Source organism: Archocentrus centrarchus, chromosome 18 (assembly GCF_007364275.1).
Source record: "Archocentrus centrarchus isolate MPI-CPG fArcCen1 chromosome 18, fArcCen1, whole genome shotgun sequence".
NCBI classification, from domain to species: domain Eukaryota; kingdom Metazoa; phylum Chordata; class Actinopteri; order Cichliformes; family Cichlidae; genus Archocentrus; species Archocentrus centrarchus.
In genome coordinates, this window is record NC_044363.1 from 716,373 (window position 1) to 734,944 (window position 18,572).

The 18,572-nt window shown below is 40.7% G+C and overlaps 1 protein-coding gene across 1 annotated transcript in view; it reads right to left on the reverse strand.

The window, feature by feature from the left end:
* nlgn2a (neuroligin 2a) overlaps positions 1 to 18,572 on the reverse strand; it is a 158,253-nt gene that overhangs the window by 73,232 nt on the left and 66,449 nt on the right. Inside the window, 1 exon segment of the mRNA XM_030754074.1 lies at positions 10,853 to 11,002. Coding sequence (XP_030609934.1) covers positions 10,853 to 11,002 — 150 coding nt within the window.

The window sequence follows — 18,572 nt, forward strand, 5'->3', positions numbered from 1 at the left end:
TCTTATCATCATTGTTAATGTCTGAATGAATACACAGTCTCATTTTCTCTCCTCTCAGGCAGCCGAGGGATGTAAAAAGCTCACTGGGGTGGAGGTGACGTATGTACTGTAAGCACGTCTGTCTCCACAGCAGCCAAGCCAAGGTCAATTGCTCGGTGGCCCGGTGAAGCTTTTCATTACATATTTAACTCGGCCGAATTCCCTGCAGAGACCTCGCTGGAGACTGCCCGCTGCTCCTCTCTCCCCCTCTGAAGCTCGTCTCGCCGCGAACGCGCCTGTCTGGCTGCAGACAGGTACAATTCCACCACATTAGCATACGCACGGAGTCAGGCGTGTCCTGCTAGGTGAATAATTCCACGGTGGTTAGCATTTGTGTAGAGCTGCCACGGCTGGTGAGGCAACTGTTAAACAGGGGTGTCAGGGAAGATAGAGAAAAGATCACATCTCTCAATCACCCAGATGGGAAAAAAAAAAAGAAAAAGAAATAACACCCCTCAAACCTCTATTACTGCCTTTCCTCTCTGTGCTTGACTTTCATTTTGTTTTTCTTAAATGCTCACGTATCAGCTCTATCGCGCATACACAGACACAAACATACAGATAAAGCCCAGAGGGGAGAGATTAGCAGAGAGAGTGAGAGAAACTATTTATTTACATGTTAATGGAAATGTAAATCCCAGCTATGCCTTTATTCCTTAATAACTGTTTTTGAATAACAATAATAAAAAAAAAGAAGCAGAGGGGGGAATTTTTAAATTATTATTAAAAAAAAAAAAAATCAAGACCAGTTTGTTCTTTCAAGAAATGGTTCTTGGGGGCTTTCTTCCCACAGGATACAAAGCTGCTGTCCTGACTGGGACTGTAACTCACTAAATGAGATGCTGTGAAGGGTCTACAATGGATGGATTAAGGAGCAAGTTGCCACAAGGGAAAGGAGATCTAAACAGGCCGCAGAAGTAGCAAAGCACTAACCAGGATAAAAATGGGGGAGTTGCAGGCTGGAATAAAGGTAGAGTGTAGAACATCTCACTAAATAAAGCACTTTGAGTTGTCAATAAGATCAGAAAACCAGTGGAGACCAGTTTGAATGTTAACTGTAAGAAGAGTTTCTGTCTTTCAGTTAGAAATCAGGTCAAAACAGGAGTTTTGCTCAACAGGACGGTTTGACAGATGTATCGACTGGCCGCTGTTATTGGCTGATATTATCCTAGCATATAGATATATCACTATCAGTGATATATCTATATGCTATATCAGTCCCATGTGTGCCGATATAAATAAAGTTAATATTTTAATATTAAATTAAAAACAGAAAAACACACAAAAAAAAAGAAAAAAAAAAAGAATTCTGGTAAATTTATATTGAAATGGGAAAATGAGGCTGCTATTTTACCCCCCTTTTCTGCATTATGTTATATATATAAAAAAATGTATCTATTGGACAATATCCTCACTCTCTAAACTTGAAACAAAGTATGTGAGCCAACAATACTAATATACTGGCATTGGAGTTAGTATACTGGTTTTGTATGGTCATGATTTATGCTTATGTGACAAATGTTTGTCTTTCCTTTGCTTTTATCCCAGTAGGATGTAATGTGCTATTGTTGCCAGAAGGTGGCAGTAAGCGGACAACTTGTAGGGGCCTAACCGCCATAAAAAGAACACCCTGCTAACGTTAAACATGCGTGAAACAAGTGCAAAAGAAGAACTTGCAAAGCCACGACCGACAACAGCCGTCAAAGACTTGCGTGGAACGCCTTCAGAAAATTAGCCGAAATAAGGTCGAGTACAAACTCAGCTAGGTTTTAAAACTAGCAGCCGGGCAGCTTCTATTATACTCCGCTACACACAAACATTTGAGAGTGCTCTGGGTGGAAATAAAAAAGAGCATCAACTGCTGTACTGATATCAGAATCAAGGGCGTAGGAATGAGTTTACTATTGGGGGGGACACATATCGGAAACCTGACAGATCCATAAATACTCGGAGCAAAGCATAAAAAATGCTATAATGATCACGTGTCTATTGCAATACATATTGTTATTGATTTATTGCCCAACTCTTAGATGTATACATTATCTCTCATACGCTGTCAACTCTGTTTACAGCATCACCTAACCTTACAGGAAAAGGTTTCACTCATTTATTTTAAGACCTCACCTCAGACCCTGTACCACCCTCTCCTTTTCCTGTCTCCTTTGTGCTGCATTGCTGCTCCTGAACATACAAAATGGTTTCGGAGATGAGGCACAGCTCCTGAGCCTAAAGGTGGTTCATTTTATACTAAACAAGAAAAACAACCCCACTTATTGGTCACTGTGGAGAAGCATTTCACCAACTCTAGTGGGGTGTTGTACTGCGCCTGTCAACCTAAACATAACCCAACCCATACGCTTATAAGTGCTGTGGAAATAATGAAAACATTATTGAAAATTTATCTTGGAAAAAAAAAAAAACTGACATCAGTCCTCACCTGTTCTTTCTGGATCTATTATTATTAATATGGATTTTATAGCTGACCTCGCACCCTGAAGCTCCATCTGGCTCTCCTCTCTCTTCCCTGAACCAGTTCTTCTCATGATTAAATTGTTTAGGTTTATATTTAAAAATTAATAACAGGTTGATACATATTTCTCTAAACTAATTTAAGACCTCATCAGAGCTTCTTCAGCCTCTCCACAAAGTAAGTCCTGCTGCTGTTTCAGTCTTTTCGTTGGTGGTGGCATTGTGTTGAAATGAGATAACAAAACATTTTGGCTCGTCTAGCTAACTTCTAGGCAAAGTTAGCAGTTAAATATTGGACGAGTGACCATCCCAGGATTAAGATGACTGAACCAAAAAGATTTGGTTTCTATATATGAAAGTAATTTGACAACAAGACGTTATAAACAAGCCATATTGATGGCAACATTCCCGACAGACCGTTTTACCTCATTCAAGAGTTCCTCACTCCTGCCTGAGGATGGGAATTAGTAAGAATTTAGCAATTCCGCTTCCATTATCGATATCACTTATCAACTGTCGCAGAGCTGTTCAGAAGGGGGTGTGGGGGTGTGTGTGTGTGTGTGTGTGTGTGTGTGGGGTGACATGACGCTATGTTGCGCTTTCAAAATAAAAGCACGCGAGTTAAAGATTTCAAAATCAAGTATTTATTTTCCTCCACTGTGTTATTTTTGGGTGGGACAAATGACCCTGTCTCCACTATGGGGGGGACATGTCCACCCCATCCCCCCTGGTTCCTACGCCTATGATCAGAATAATTGTTTTTTTACTTTTTAAAAAATTGGTCTCGGCCCAACTACTGACACTGAACATGTACATATACTCATACAGTATATTTTTTGTTACTTTCAAAATATCCTGTAAAAAGACCAAAACCCGGTGACTACCAGATAAACCAATTAACAATCAGTTATTTTCTATTTTTGGCAAAACCTCCGTGCCACATAATTCTCCAGTTTGGTCCAATTTTAAATAATGTTGCAACAGCAACATGTTAATTACAGTGGACAATGAGCATACACTGTCCAAAGTGCTAAAAACATTCACTATGCATTAGATGAACTGATTTACATACATTTATGAGTTTTGACAACCAGATTTAAAGCTCAGGAGCAGAATAAATTACACTTCCTCTTGCTCTTCAGAAACGGTATGGGCAAGGCATGTTTTAAAAGACCAGCTTTAACTCTTAATTAGCAGCAGTGCATTCCAATTAACTCAACTCCAGCTTTAATCATTTATATGATCGGGGTAATTAAATACTCTGCTAAATTGAAACCATACAGCGATAGAAAACGTTGCAAGCCTCAAACTAATTTGTGGTAGGCTTCGTAAACCAAGACCACAAAATTGAACTCTTGCACCACTAACTGAAACAGCAGAGGGCCGCATCACTGAACTCACGAACACAGCTCGAGCATCCCATATGCACAGGAGGGGTCTGACAGTTGATACTGAATAGGATCTCATGCAAAGATGCCAGCCCGCACAGAAACACATGCAGTGTTGAGTTTTCATATCGCATGACCACATCTAGCTTCTGTATCAATAATTCCTGCGTTGCCCTTCCAAATCGGCATGTCGGATTGCTGAAGCAAGAACACAAACACAGCAGAAACCATCGCACAGCGTATTCACAGAGCAGACATTGATATGCATGAATGCATGCAGCTACACGTGCCCGGTGCACACCACCTCTAAACACACAAACGCTCGCTTCTAACCCCACACTAGCTTTGCTGCGTGCCTCTCTCTGTCAAAGGAAAATGCCATCCATCATGCGGGATGCATGGGGTGAAAGATTACTCACATTTCTCCCAATCATGGCCAAATTGCTCTGGATGGCTCTCATATTTGGGAGATGGCTGAGGCTGTCTCTTTGCATACAAATGACAAAGTCTCCCCCACAATTTGCTTTCTCCTTGACTCAAAGAATGCGATTAGAGTGTTGCAGACAGGGTGCAGGAAGAGGAAAATGCAGAAATGCAACTTGAGTACTGAAAGGAGGAAGAGAGAGATGTAATGCAAAAGGGTAGATAATTAAGCCCTACCTAACGCACATGACATATATACTCTGGGCGAATCTAATACTTTACCATTATCTCTTTTCAAATTCAGCAAACAGCCATGAGGAGCTGCTGAGGCTTCTGACTTATTTTTATCATCTTTGAAAACTATATTTGTAATCCATGTATTTAAATGTCTTCTGTACAGGATTACTTTTATCTAAAACTCACCAAACCAGGTTCAAGCTGGCATGAAACAATACTATAAAGTTCATCTCCAAAGAGCTGTTATGCAACATTGCCTTGTAAGCCCACTTTGTGGCAACTATCACGAAAGCAGGTCTGATAATAAAAGTGGCACGCTCACATATATGATCCTGTCATTTCACCACATAAGACATACTATCACAAATAAATCAAAGAGGGCTGGAAACACAAGTGGTCTGACAGGTTAACAAACCAACCATGAAGCCAGGTTTTACTCTGGAGGTGGAAACATGCCTGAAAAGTTACCAATACCCCTGTTGAGCAAATCAAGCAGGAAATTAGCCTTTGTTTTCTATTCCAAATTTCCAAAGTTCACCTAACCTGGAACTTTGCTAGAATTGGTTTTACTTTCAGAAACAGGGTTTGCACCACTGTATTATAAGCCTGCTGGCCCCCAACTGGCCTAAACTGACCCACTGCTAGTCCTAAGCACTGGGGATTTTTTTCTTCATACACATTCAAAAGCTACAACCATTAAATTGGCTGATCTACAGTCATGGTAAAAAGAAAGAAAAGTGTGTGAAAAACCCCATGAGTCAATAGCTTGTAGAACCACCTTCAGCAATAGCTTTAATTTACTAATTGCTTTCTATATGACTTTATCAGTTTCTCACATCTTTGTGGAGGAATGCTGGCCCACTCTTCTTTACAGCATTGCTGCAGTCCATTGAGGTGGGCATTCATTTATGCACAACTCTCCTCCTGTAAGGTCCAAACTACAGGGCGTCTCCACTTTAGTCTCATCTATCCAAAGGACATAGTTCCAGAAGTCTTGTTGCTTGTTCAGATCCTTGCAACACACACCTGAATGCTCCAGACCAGCAAACTGCTTAAACCTTTTCTTTTACAGAGGTGCTCGCATTTGCTGATGATCAGTAAATCAAGTGCTTTTGATCAGCAGCACCTGGCTGCAACTTACCTTATTAGTTCTGACAGTAAGAGTGAACTTAGTCTTTCACACACTGCTTCTACATTTTAACCTGATGTTTATTAAATAAATAATGACAACATGTATTATGTCAGGTTCTGCTGATTATATTTAAATCATTTTATCATGACTGTACCTCATTAGCATGCTGTTGCCATTAGCTGTTTTAGACATATAAAAACAGCTCAAATAACTAAGGTAGACCGAGTACATTTGGAACAGAGGGACTGTTGAAACACCTACCTGTGCAAAAGCCAGATGTCTCATTTTTGCTCTGCACTTGGGTATTAGCATTGTCTCTGATTGTGGTAAATTTGAAGTAGGTGAGTGTGTCTGATCCAAAGATATTGGATACTTTTTCAAAAGTAAGATTTTCACTTCACCATGACCCTTTCACATTGAATAGCTCCTTGTGCCTGTATCACTGTGAAACTGAACTTAGATAACTGTAATCTTCATTCTGTGCTCTAAAGACTGACCTATGCACACTATGCTGAGGTTGCTAACTATCTGCAGAGTCAATCACTACAGACCTCCAAACTTCACGTGGCCTTCAGATTAGCTGAAGAACAGTGAGTAGAAAGCTTCATGGAATTGGTTTCCATGGCCGAGCAGCTGCATCTTACTTCATTAATCGCAATGCAAAGCGTCGGATGCGGTGGTGTGAAGCACGCCACCACTGGACTCTAGAGCAATGCAGACATGCTCTCTGGAGTGACGAATCACGCTTCTCCATCTGGAAATGTGATGGACGAGTCTGGGTTTGGTGGTTGCCAAGAGAACGATACTTGTCTGACTGCATTGTGCCAAGTGTAAAGTTTGGTGGAGGGGGGATTATGGTGTGGGGTTGTTTTTCAGGAGTTTTTCCCGGCCCCTTAATTCCAGTGAAAGGAACTCTTAATGCTTCAGCATACCAAGACATTTTGGACAATTTCATGTTCTTAGCTTTGTGGGAACAGTTTGGGGATGGCCCCTTCCTGTTCCAACATGATCGCACACCAGTGCACAAAGCCAGTCCATAAAGACATGAATGAGTGAGTTTGGTGTGGAAGACCTTGACCAGCCTGCACACACTTCTGAATTGAACCTGATAGAACACCTTTAGGAGGAATTAGAGCAGAGACTGTGAGCCAGGCTTTGTCATCCAACATCAGTATCTGACCTCACAAATGTGCTTCTGGGAGAATGGTCAAAAATTCCCAAAAACACTCCTAAACCTCATGGAAAGCCTTCCCAGAAGAGATGAATATGTCACATTAAACCCTATGAATTAAGAATGGGATGTCACTCAAGTTCATATGTGTGTGAAGGCAGACAAGCCAATGCTTTTGTTAATATAGTGTAACTAGTTTCATTCAGTAGCTTTAGTGTGGCAATGGACAAAGAAAAAAGTGTACCAACCAAATTTCAAAGGGAATAAAGAAACAGGCAAATATAACTTTAAATTATTCCCTGTTCAGATGATATCCATCCACTTATGTTCATTAATTCCAGATTAATGCAGGGCGAATCATTCTTTGCTGTATGTCAGTAATGCTAATTACTTTCTATCTATTATATGCTGTAAATATGAAAAAAACTAACTGCTGCCCTGAGACACACAGGCATGCTCCCACATTCTTTAGTGATGTTTGTTATAACGTTACAAAGTGCATGTTGAAATGAGTGATGCAATGTAGGAAAAGGAAACGAGATTACAACATTTTCTTGATCTTTTCAGTAAGACAGAAGAGAAAAAAAATCCCTTATTCACAATTTTACAGTTGTATCAGTCAGGTGAGCTAGCGCGACAGCACTCAGGACAGTAGTATACATATTATTCTGTATCACAACAAGTGTGTGTTAGCTGCTAACGAGCACTACTTCACCTGCAAGCTAATTACAGCTAATTACAGCTCCACAACACTGGTGGTGGCACTTTGAGGAGGAGAATGACGCTAGTGCTAAAGCTAAACCACAAAGGTTAGATTTTGGGTGGATTTGGCTGTTCTTTAACAATTAACATGATGAGAAGAATGAGTTTTATAGATAGCAGTAATCAGCAATAACAAAAGCAAAAAAAAAAGGCCTCTTTTAATAGTCATTTAAAAGATATTTTATGTTGCATTCTATTATTCACTGTAGCAGAAGATTGCTGATGAATTCAATAGGGAAGCAATGAAAGGCAAACACTTTGGGTAATTGCATGCAAATGAAAACGTGTCACTGCCGTAAAGCCTTTTTAAATGCTCCAAAAACAACACAGCAACATCCTTTAAGAAAGAAACAAAACAAATCAAAGCCAGGCAGCCTATTTTAAAACAGCTTCCAGGAGCCCACTTTCTCTTCGGCTAATGAAATATCTAAAGCACTTAGTTTCCTTTAGTTAGCACCTGCCTCCTTAGAGGCATGTTCCTCCTCTCCAAGCTAAATTACTTGGTCTCAGTGGAGCGAGACAGAGTGCGGTAACAAAGAGGAGAAGTCGAGTGTATTTTCAAAAAAAGGGATGACGAGCTCGTGCCGGAGAGCTGAGGTGGCAGACAATACTGTGCTGGCAGATCCCACAGTGAACTGAGCAGACAGGTTACAGCGTGCTACGCCGGGCCTGTAAAGCCACTTTAACTACTTTCAAAATCCCTCACTTTCCCTCAGTGCTGCTGCTGGTACTAACAGCTCAAAAGTGCATCATAGCCAAGCCTTCCCCTACCAAAATACTCTGCAAAGGCATTTTTCTTTTTACAATCCCTGCCCTTTGTGGAATGAATTATACATCGGCGAAACAGTCATCTGAAGGTTGGAGGCGCTGGGCGAGGGCGTGTAGTTAAAATGAAGAAGTGTGAGGCGCATTTCTATGTCAGTAAAAATGCCACATCTGTGTATGATTTGCATGCTTGTTCCCTTCTTGCATTTCTAATTTTAATGGACTTACTGGCAATGCAGGACTCAGTAGCCAAATTAAAAAACAAAACAGGATGTATGGCCACACGATGAAAAGATTTAAGTCTATATAAACTAAATTAGAAATAAAGGAGTGCAGATCAAAGTGGAGTAGGCTAAAAGATCTCAAAAAAGCAACACACTGTGCCACCATCTAAAGGAACAGCTGGTAAACAAAGGGTTACAAAGCCATTTCTAAGGCTTTGGGACTCCAGTGAACCACAGTGAGAGTCATGATCCACAAATGCAGAAGACATGGAACAATGGTGAACCTTCCCAGGAGTGGCTGGCCTACCAAAATTACTCCAAGAGCACATCGATGACTCAAAGAAACCAGAACAACATCTAAAGAACTGCAGGCCTCACTTGCCTCAGTTAAGGTCAGAGTTCATGATTCAACAGTAAGAAAGAGACTGGAAAAAAATTTCAAGGAGAAAACTACTGCTGACCAAGAGCACAAAGGCTCATCTCACATTTGTCAGAAACTTCTTGATCATCCCCGAGACTTTTGGGAAAATATTCTGAGGACTGATGAGACAAAAGATGAACTTTTTGGAAGGTTTGAATCCCGTTACATCTGGCCTTAAACTAACACAGCATTTCATAAAAAGAACATGATACAGTCAAACATGGTGGTGGTAGTGTGATGGTCTGGGGCTGCTTTGCTGCTTCAGGATCTGGACGACTTGCTGTAACCGATGGAACCGTGAATTCTGCTCTCTACCAGAAAATCCTGAAGGAAAATGTTCGGCCATTAGTTTGTGCTCTCAAAAGTGCACTCGGATCATACAGAATGCCAATGATCCGAAACACAGCAGCAAGTCCACCTCTGAATGGTTCCAAAAAAAAACAAAACCAAAATGAAGGTTCTGGAGCGGTCTAATCAAAGTCCAGACTTTGAGATTGAGATGCTTTGGCATGACCTTAAACAGGCAGTTCATGCTGAAAAACTCTCCAATGTGGGTGAATTAAAACGACTCTGCAAAGAAGAATGGGGCAGAATTCCTCCACAGAGATGTCAAAAACTTGTTGCCAGTTATCAGATTTGATGATCGCAAATATGTGCAACAAATATGCAAAACCTAAGTCATCAGGAAGAGGGCAAACACTTTTTCACAGCACTGTAACTCTGACAGCTTGTAATAAAGATGTAGTGTGGAGAAATCTAGAAGAGGACAAAACAAAAAGTTATAATTTGAAAATTTAAAGCAATGGGCTTCAGATGCACTAAAAATAAGTCAATGGTGACATCACACAGGGCTCCCAGGTGAAATTCTTCTGATTAATACATTGCACTACCATATCTTCCTTCCTACCAGTGGTTCTCCACTCTATTCTACTTATTCTGCCTTCAGGTGAGCCTCATTTATGAAAAGAAAAAAAAAAAAAAAAGTATGACGGATCCACAATAAAAGTGCGCACAAAAATGGAAGATGGCATGCACGGGGAAAAACAAGTCTCAGATTTATAAAAAACGCATATGCACACCTGCACATCTGTTGCCTTTATAAATCACAGTCCTCCTGTGTGCAGGTGATACAGCCTGCTTTCATGTCCTCTAAACGTCTGCATTTAACCATAAACAATCAATGGGTGTTTATGCACTTTTATACTTTTGTTCTTCCAGTCGCGTTGTATCAGGGTGCACCACAACGTTTGCATTTTTACAGAAATCAGATTAAGCCGTAAATTTCCCAAATGATCATGATATACTCTGGTAGCCCCACCCTGGGATATCACATGAAAACTAAGCTTGAATTGTATTTTTTAATGATCTTTGAAGATTTTAACTGATGATGATGATGAACAGCCCTCAGAATATTCATACTTAATACGGGATCAAGTTGAGCCAGACTTTCCTTTCACCTGTGTTTCTGATGAGGCACAATGGTTTCTTCATCTCAAGTTCACCCCCAAAACACTGGGGGAGATGGGGGGGTTACAATGCAAGGGTTTGTAAAAAAATAAAATAAAATAAAAACATCGGCATTGAAAGAAAATTTAAGCACAATCAGTGTTTAGGCAGGCGAGAGTGAGCTCTAATGAGGCCTGCACTGATGGAGTTTGTTCATGTCACCCATCATCGACTCAATTCGGATAAAAGAAGACAGGTTTACTGAGAGAAGTGTACACGTTATTTTCTTTAGTTCAACATTTGGGAATATATGGGTATAAAATCTATTTGTTGGAGCAGTTCTGTTAGCGTGAAGAAGTCATCCGGGTCACTCACCGAGCACGCCAAGCCGGTAGTTCATGGTCACCACGATGACGTTGCCGTAGGCGGCAAGGACGCTGGCATCAAACATGTTTCCTGTGCCTTCCATGTAGGAGCCGCCGTGAATAAACAGCATCACGGGCTTCTTCCTGCGGTCACGAATATCTGCATACACAGAGAGGAAAAAGGAGGGTGTAAAAGAACAAAAAGTCAATAACTCTATTCATGCCTCTCATATTCTTCTTGATTACACATTCTGTTAGGCCATGATACATGGAACAAACTGCAAATTGCTCAGCTGGATGAAAACATAGTACTGAATCAGTACTGCACTACTCCCTGCAGCTGGATGTCTGCTTTTAAAAATGGGCTTGAGGTAATTTAGATTTTAGCCAATGATTCTAACAACAGGCAATAATACGAGGCGCCACTGCAAGAATCTTATCAAATGTTTCCTGGTGATTAAAGCTTGAAAAATGCTTGAAGAAAATCACCAGCTACTGTAGTGCTGCACATTAGAGCCAGTCGTACATCAGTCTTTATGTCCCACTGAGGCCCAGATTGACCAAAACTGATGCGGTCAAGCATCCGTATGTGCAACTGATCCCACAAGCAAAGGCAGAAATTTGATGGCAGCCTGAAGCAATTAGTTGCAACTGGGGATGTCCAAATAAATTCATAGAATATCTGAAGAACAGCTCTTATGTTGGGGTAGCTCAACGTGTTGGTGTCAAGAGTTCATCCCAAAGAGCTCTCTGCTGTAGAGAAGGGATGTTTAACACTGTGTAAACAGCCACTCTCTAGTAAATGCACTCAAAGCAATGTGGCACCACAAGCACAACATACACAAGGTTAAAAAAAAGGTACCGGGATGACACATGAAAGCTGGGCCCCACAGGAGTGAAGCTGATGTCTATACACTCCCCTCTGAAGAACATTCAGCTTGCTATCAACACAAAATAAAAGGCCACTGGCTCTTAATATATCATGTCTGCAATAAATTTCCATAATTTCCTCATTTTATTTTGCACCTTGGAACTTGGAAATCCCATAAATGCAAATTTCCAAACGCCTTGAGCTGCAGGGACAACTATATCATCCTAATTCTAGGTCAGCCCCCCCCTGTGTGGAATCTCTAGAAAAACACAGTTTTCTTGGACGCCATCATTTTGCACTGGCACAAATTGTTAGTTGTTGCCTGCCTTGAGGTGAAAGATGGAAAGATAGCTAAAACGTTACCTATGAAACTGTCACGTAATAACATTAGAAGACAAAATTTAGGTCCAGGGTTGCATCTCATTAAGTTTTATGTGCTATTATTTTACTGAAAGCAAGTATAAATGTGCATGATGGAGGCAGGATCTGAGAATGGTCTAATATTAGCTGTTTTTATTTAAATTATTGTTGCCTAAACATGCTTACAAACTATAAATTATCTATAATATATAGAATATAAATTTCTGAGGCAAGTTGAAGATATTTAGTTAAAGAGGACCTATTATGAATTTTCTTATATTCTGTCATACACACTATGTACTGTTTCAGTGGTAGATCCTCATATGGCAAAAAATTCAAATAATGAGGCAATGTTTTCTCTACCATTGGCTTGAGGTGGTGGCACGCATCCCAAATGGAACAATTCTCTGAGCCCACCCACTTTCTGTTCAAACCTTTTGTTTGTAAGAGGCAGCCTGTGAGATGGATGTTTGAAAGGTAGCTAAAATGGCTTTTTTCAGGTGCTGGATGAACCGACAGGCTGAACCGAGGCCCAGCATAAGATAAATAAAGAGTATTAGATATTCAAAGCTATGCCAGCAGATTCTAATAATAAAAATATGGAGCTGAAAATGAGCATAGTAGGTGCCCTTTAAGTTGTATTGTTGCTCGGGGAAACTACAATTACAAATTCTGGCATCCTCTAGTAAAAAAAACTCATACAGATCATTTCAGAAAGCGTCCAATGTCAGTCCTGAGAGGTTTTAACAGGCGCCCTCTCCTGCAGTGCTGTGCGTGCATGTAGGATGGTCCCTGATGGGCCCTCGTTGGCCTTTGAACCAGTCTCCTAGCTGACTGTGAACAACGTCGCTCCTGCCTGCCAGGAGCCTACGGTAGCATATGGCACACAAGACTCAGAAGTGTGGCACAGTGACAGCCCCTGTTGGCTTCTGTTTGTGTGCCTGTGAGTGTGTGTGTGTTTGTGTGTGTGTGTGTGTGTGTGTGTGTGTAGGCCCGAGGATATGAGCAAACAGTAGTGCCGAACAACCACATAAATAACCACTACAGCATCTGTTATAGAAGGCAAGAGAGATGGAGGGTTTGTGTCTCCCTTTGAAACCTGCTTTTATATATATATGTAGATGCAGTGTTAAGGATACAGACATATGTGAGGTAGCTGCAAATGTTACACCCTAAATCACGAGTGATAGACTGGGGCGTCACAAACATACATACACAGCCGTGACGCTAAAACCGGTGCATCAGTCAAGCAGACGCACTCACATTGGGGAGAGAGAAATTTACAGGCAGCTGCAATGGACAAGTCGCTATGGCAACTGCTTCACTTGTTTCCGCCTCTCCTCCCTCACCCTCTTACTTGGACAAAGTCTCATTGACTGTTGCTGTGGCAACATATTGCTATCGTGCATCTCTAACCCCGTGATGCCCTTCACCGTGCCTCTACCTGCACGTCTTCTCATTAGCAGCAAACGACCGCATACACACTTCCTACATGCATGTTTCTGCATTCTCCTGCAGGAAATGAAGATTGACAGCCCCCATGCACAGAGAGAGACAGAATGCAGATGCACCCGCACCCTTGAGACGAAAACAAACACACACACACACACGCGCGCCAAGCAGTCTGTCACAGTTGACCTGCAGACTCGGTGTCCATGGATCAGTTACAGGGCGAATCGTTGTGGCACAGTGACAGATAGGACTGAGACCCTCGGGGGCAACAAGCTCTCCCTCTCTCTCTCTCTCTCTCTCTCTCTCTCTCTCTCTCTCTGCCTCTGGCTTTGTTGTGTTTCCACCACAACTAAAAGCTTAGCATGCAATGCCCACAAATGGGCGGGTGGTTAGCTCTCCACCTCCGGGTTTCACATTTGATCCACATGTGGGTTGGAAAAAATTAAACACCAACTCACCTATGGTTTAATCTTTTATCAAAATGTGCAGTTTTTATGCACCAAGATACTTAAAAAAAAAAAAAAAAAAAAGCTCATCAGCTCTACTGGGAGAGCCTGTGGTGTATATGTAACTTTTGCATCATTTGTTCCTTATGAGTTATATTGTTTAAAGTGTGAACATGTGCTGCACAACAGCAGAATGTCCCATACCATGGAGGCAGCTGGGGAAATGGGATAGTATCCACATATACATACAAAGCCTCAACAAATCCTTCACGTCCTATGCTCCATCATGGGCAGATGGTAACACTCTCACACAGGCATGAGCTAAAGGAGGGGCTTAAACCTGACTGATTTGTGCTGTATTACCTATTACATGATCGAGCAAAGGAATTGAAAGGAGCAGATTTATGGAACAGGTCAACACAGCCGTACAGGACAGACTGACGGAGGTTTACCTGCACTTTGTATCACAGCCTTTATTGCTTTCTAGAAGTATCTATCTCTGCTGTATTTAAGTATTTCCATTTAAATAGGGAACAAAATCATATACTTGTTGCACAACTATCTTAATCTGATAATGGCTATAGGGCACAGTTGATATTTTTCATATGATTTATCATATTTGTCTTATTGCAAGCTTGTACTCTGAAGACATCTAAAATTTATGGATGTTTTTAGGGACCTCTGTAGGTTATGCAAGCAGCCACCTACAGCTGGTACATAATTCCAAATAATTATATGTGTGTCAGAACCTAATAAAGACAATATGAGTTGTTATGGGTTTTTTTGCCAGTATCTTCAATAATTCTTTTCTCGTTCTTGTTGGTTTCTTCTCCCTCCCATGGTTGGTTAGGCCACTGCATATCCAGTAAGACTTCCTATATTTTAGTTTTAGCTATAATTACTAGGAAAAGTGCTACCTTATCATTTAATTGAAGCATTTGATTTGACCATGCCAGGCCAATGACAAATACTCACAAACTGCTCACACTGTGACATTTTTTTTATACCCTTGTGGACTAAATGTGTCCAATCACGACACTCCTGTCTTCTCGGTCATCGTTGGTCATTGTTGTATAAAAAAATCCACATAACTCCCCTTGAATAATTGATGATTCAGTAACTCAAATGAAGGCTGACAGCCTAACAGTGCAAAACATGTGAAACTCAAGGATGCGGGCCAAATCTGGCATGTCAGCTAATTTTGGTCCTCCTGCCACCTACAAAACACACACAGCACCAAACTAAACACACAGGCACAACTCGGCTGTAACTGCAAGCTAACAAGTTAGCTGACAGATGGCACGAAAAAAGGAAAGTTGAAGTTGAAGGCAGACAATTTCAAGACAGGTGGGAGACTGAGTGCATCTTTAAAGAGAGGCCCATGTATCCATTTACCACGAGTCAATCTCCGAGTTCAAAGAACACAATTTGCGTTGTCATTTTTTTTCAATCCAGCAGAGGCATGGAGCAGAGGCTTCAAAAAAGTTGCTGAACTAAAAGACGACATGCAGCTACTTTAAATGACACTTTAAATGCAAACCTCATCACAGCAGAAAGCGCGCGCAAGACGTGATTTTGTTTAAAACTGCAAAGTTTGTTTTAATTTTTTTGTGTGCAGCCAATTTCATGGCAGAAGGCTAAGCTGTAGAGCATATGTAAACTACATGATCAAAGATGTTTTATTTTCTAATGAAATTTCTCACACAGCTGTTGAGTTGTCATGTTCAGGCCCGTGGAACAGGCTGTGAGACGGCTGTATGGTCGCCTACTGTAATAAGAACACAATAATTTTCTTGATTAAAGGGAATCACGGAAAACAACTTTTTTCAGAGCTTTTCTGAGTGGTTGCTCGCTTTATGTGGACCAAATTATTGAAGGCAATGTGGGACATCAAAAATTAAAGGATGTAGATATTTTTTTGTTTTTTAATTTTTTAAAGAGCCACTCAAGATACTGACTACACATTTATTTTTGTACTGTTGTTATTTTCAGTGGCAGATTCATTAACATAGCTTTTCAAGTTACCAAAGCTAAATGCTAATGGGACTTCAAGGCTTCTTTACAACCTTTTACTGCTATTAGGACTTTTCTTTTTTTTCCATTGTGGATTTTATGAATTTTCAGTCGTTCCTTTAAAGTAAACTGTGAACAAATCAATTGCAGCATTATTTCAGACAGGCTGAAAAGTCATGCTGACTAAAATCCTACTGGTAAATCCAGCAGTATGCACGAGCTCTTAAATTAAAATATTTTTAGTACTAAAATATAATTATTGCTGTTGTGCACGAACTTTCAGATTTACTCTTTTATTAAAAAAAAGCTGAAAAAATAGGAAAGCATACAGTATTTATTATTATTATTATTATTTTAATCAAGATGCCAAATTACAGTGATTTATTTTGATTCCTGAACAGAAAAATTTGTTTTTGTGGTTGAATTTCACGCTTGATTCACTTCTTGTAAATAAATTGGTTATGCACTGTATCTGTCATCTGCTATGTGCTGGAGCTGTTAGTGTTTTTTTTTTTTTTTTTTGTAGTAGTAGTAGTAGTAGTAGTAGTAGTAGTAGTAGTAGTAGTAGTAGCATTTATTGTCCTTTTTGGAAGATCCATTGGTACCTTGTGGCAAAACTCAAACTATATCAAGAACAAAAAAAGTGTTGTGTAACAACAGCAACAACATCACCAAAAATCAAAGAACAGCGACACAAACATCATGTCACCTGCATTTGTTCAACAGAGTTCTGCTACTAGAAATAAAATATCTCTGGGTACAAGAAGTTTGCAAAGCTGATACTTTTCCTCCAGTTATGATATTCAGATGTATTCATCATAAAAAGAGTGATGGACTTGGACTCATGCGTGTGAATACCATTAAACCTTTACTGGGAAACAGCTGGAGGGAGTCCTTCACCAAACCACCTGATCAACAAGCACAAACGTGATGAAAAGCAAACTTTGTAGCAGCTCCCACCCACCACTGTTTGTTTTACACAGAGAAAACCCAACAGTAAAGATACAGAAGTTAAAATAAAATATGCAGATGAACTTTTAACTTGGTCTGACACCAAGTTTAAATCAGGCTGACGGCAGCCGTCCGGGTTTATATGGCAGCAAAACCTGCAAAAAAGCAAGGGCGAGTTTAAGGGGGGGGGGGGGGGGGGGGGGGGGGGGCATGGGGGTTCATGAGACCATATTGATTTTAAGGATTTAGTGACATTATTTTGCAGCTTTAGATTCATATAAAATTTAAATATTGTCTCCTTCAGTCATGATGCAGGAGGCTCACAGACACACACTCACTCATTCACTAGCACAGTTAAACATGCAGACCCCCCCCCCCACACACACACACACACACACACCAAACTGACCTCATCCAGGAGATAAAAATGCTGCAATTTCTAAAATCGCCTTGAGGCGACAGTTTGTTGTGATTTGGCGCTATATAAATAAAATTGAATTGAATTGAATTGAATTAAAATGGAAACCAATAAGCTGTTGATTTTAAAAGACCTGCGTTTTTTCTCTTTTGGATATTTATTTATTAATAAGCATTTCTTATCGGATTACTTGATTAATCGATGCTATAATTAATTACTAAAATAATGGATAGTTGCAGCCCTATGACACCAGAGTACTGAGTTCATCCAAGTCGTCTGTGAAGATGCCCCATCATGGAGAGTCAAAAACCTCTCAGAGAGTCCGCTGAGTCATCTTTCCACATCTCGACTGACTGCTGCTCAAGCTTGCTGGTTTTAAGCTGATGTTTATGGAGAGGGACCAACCGGTCAGCATTTATGCCGAACATAAATCAAGTATCCTCCCTCCCCTGGTAGGATAATTAATGTACTGATAAAAGTGGAGCAATACATGTCTTACTGAGTAGCCACTAAAGTCCCCCCATACAAATTTTGGGTGATCAAAAGAAACACTTTCAAACCTAACCACTGTATGATATATTATATCTGCAGCAGCCCTAATATTTGCTCTCAGATGAATATAAACAATTTATAAATAACTTTCTAAACTCCTGAGGGAGGTAGAAGGACAGAGGCTCAATATCCTGAGAACAGTTTGCAGTTCTTTCACCATCTCTCGTTAACATAAATGCACACACCTCCACCTTCTTTCTCTCCCCGGGCGCCAATAGATCACCCTCCATTCTCACGGGACCGCTAAACCCTGCGACGTGAAGGGAGAAACTGTCAGTTGTATCCTTTAGCCATATTTCAGGAAAACACAGATGGTAGCTCTCACTGTACTCAGTGAAATAAGTCACAGCCAACAGGAATGCCATCAGTTGTTAGTTGTTACTTGCTAGTTAGTTGGGACAGAAAGTGAGCTTGAAAGGATCATTGTTGACAGAGGCGGCTTACTACCAAGCGTCTGCACCCTCCATCGCACACCTGTGCACCAACCTCTTCACCTTTGTCCACCCCCTCGCTCCTCTCCTAAGCTCCTTCAGAGATCTTTAAAGTCAGCGTCCCGCCTCAGCTGCCAAAGTTCTTCTGGACTGTAGCGAAAAATGCCAGCCACTGTAACACAATCAGCTCAGCTGCAGAAATGTGCTGCGGTGTTGTCAAAGTTTGCACTGTTGCC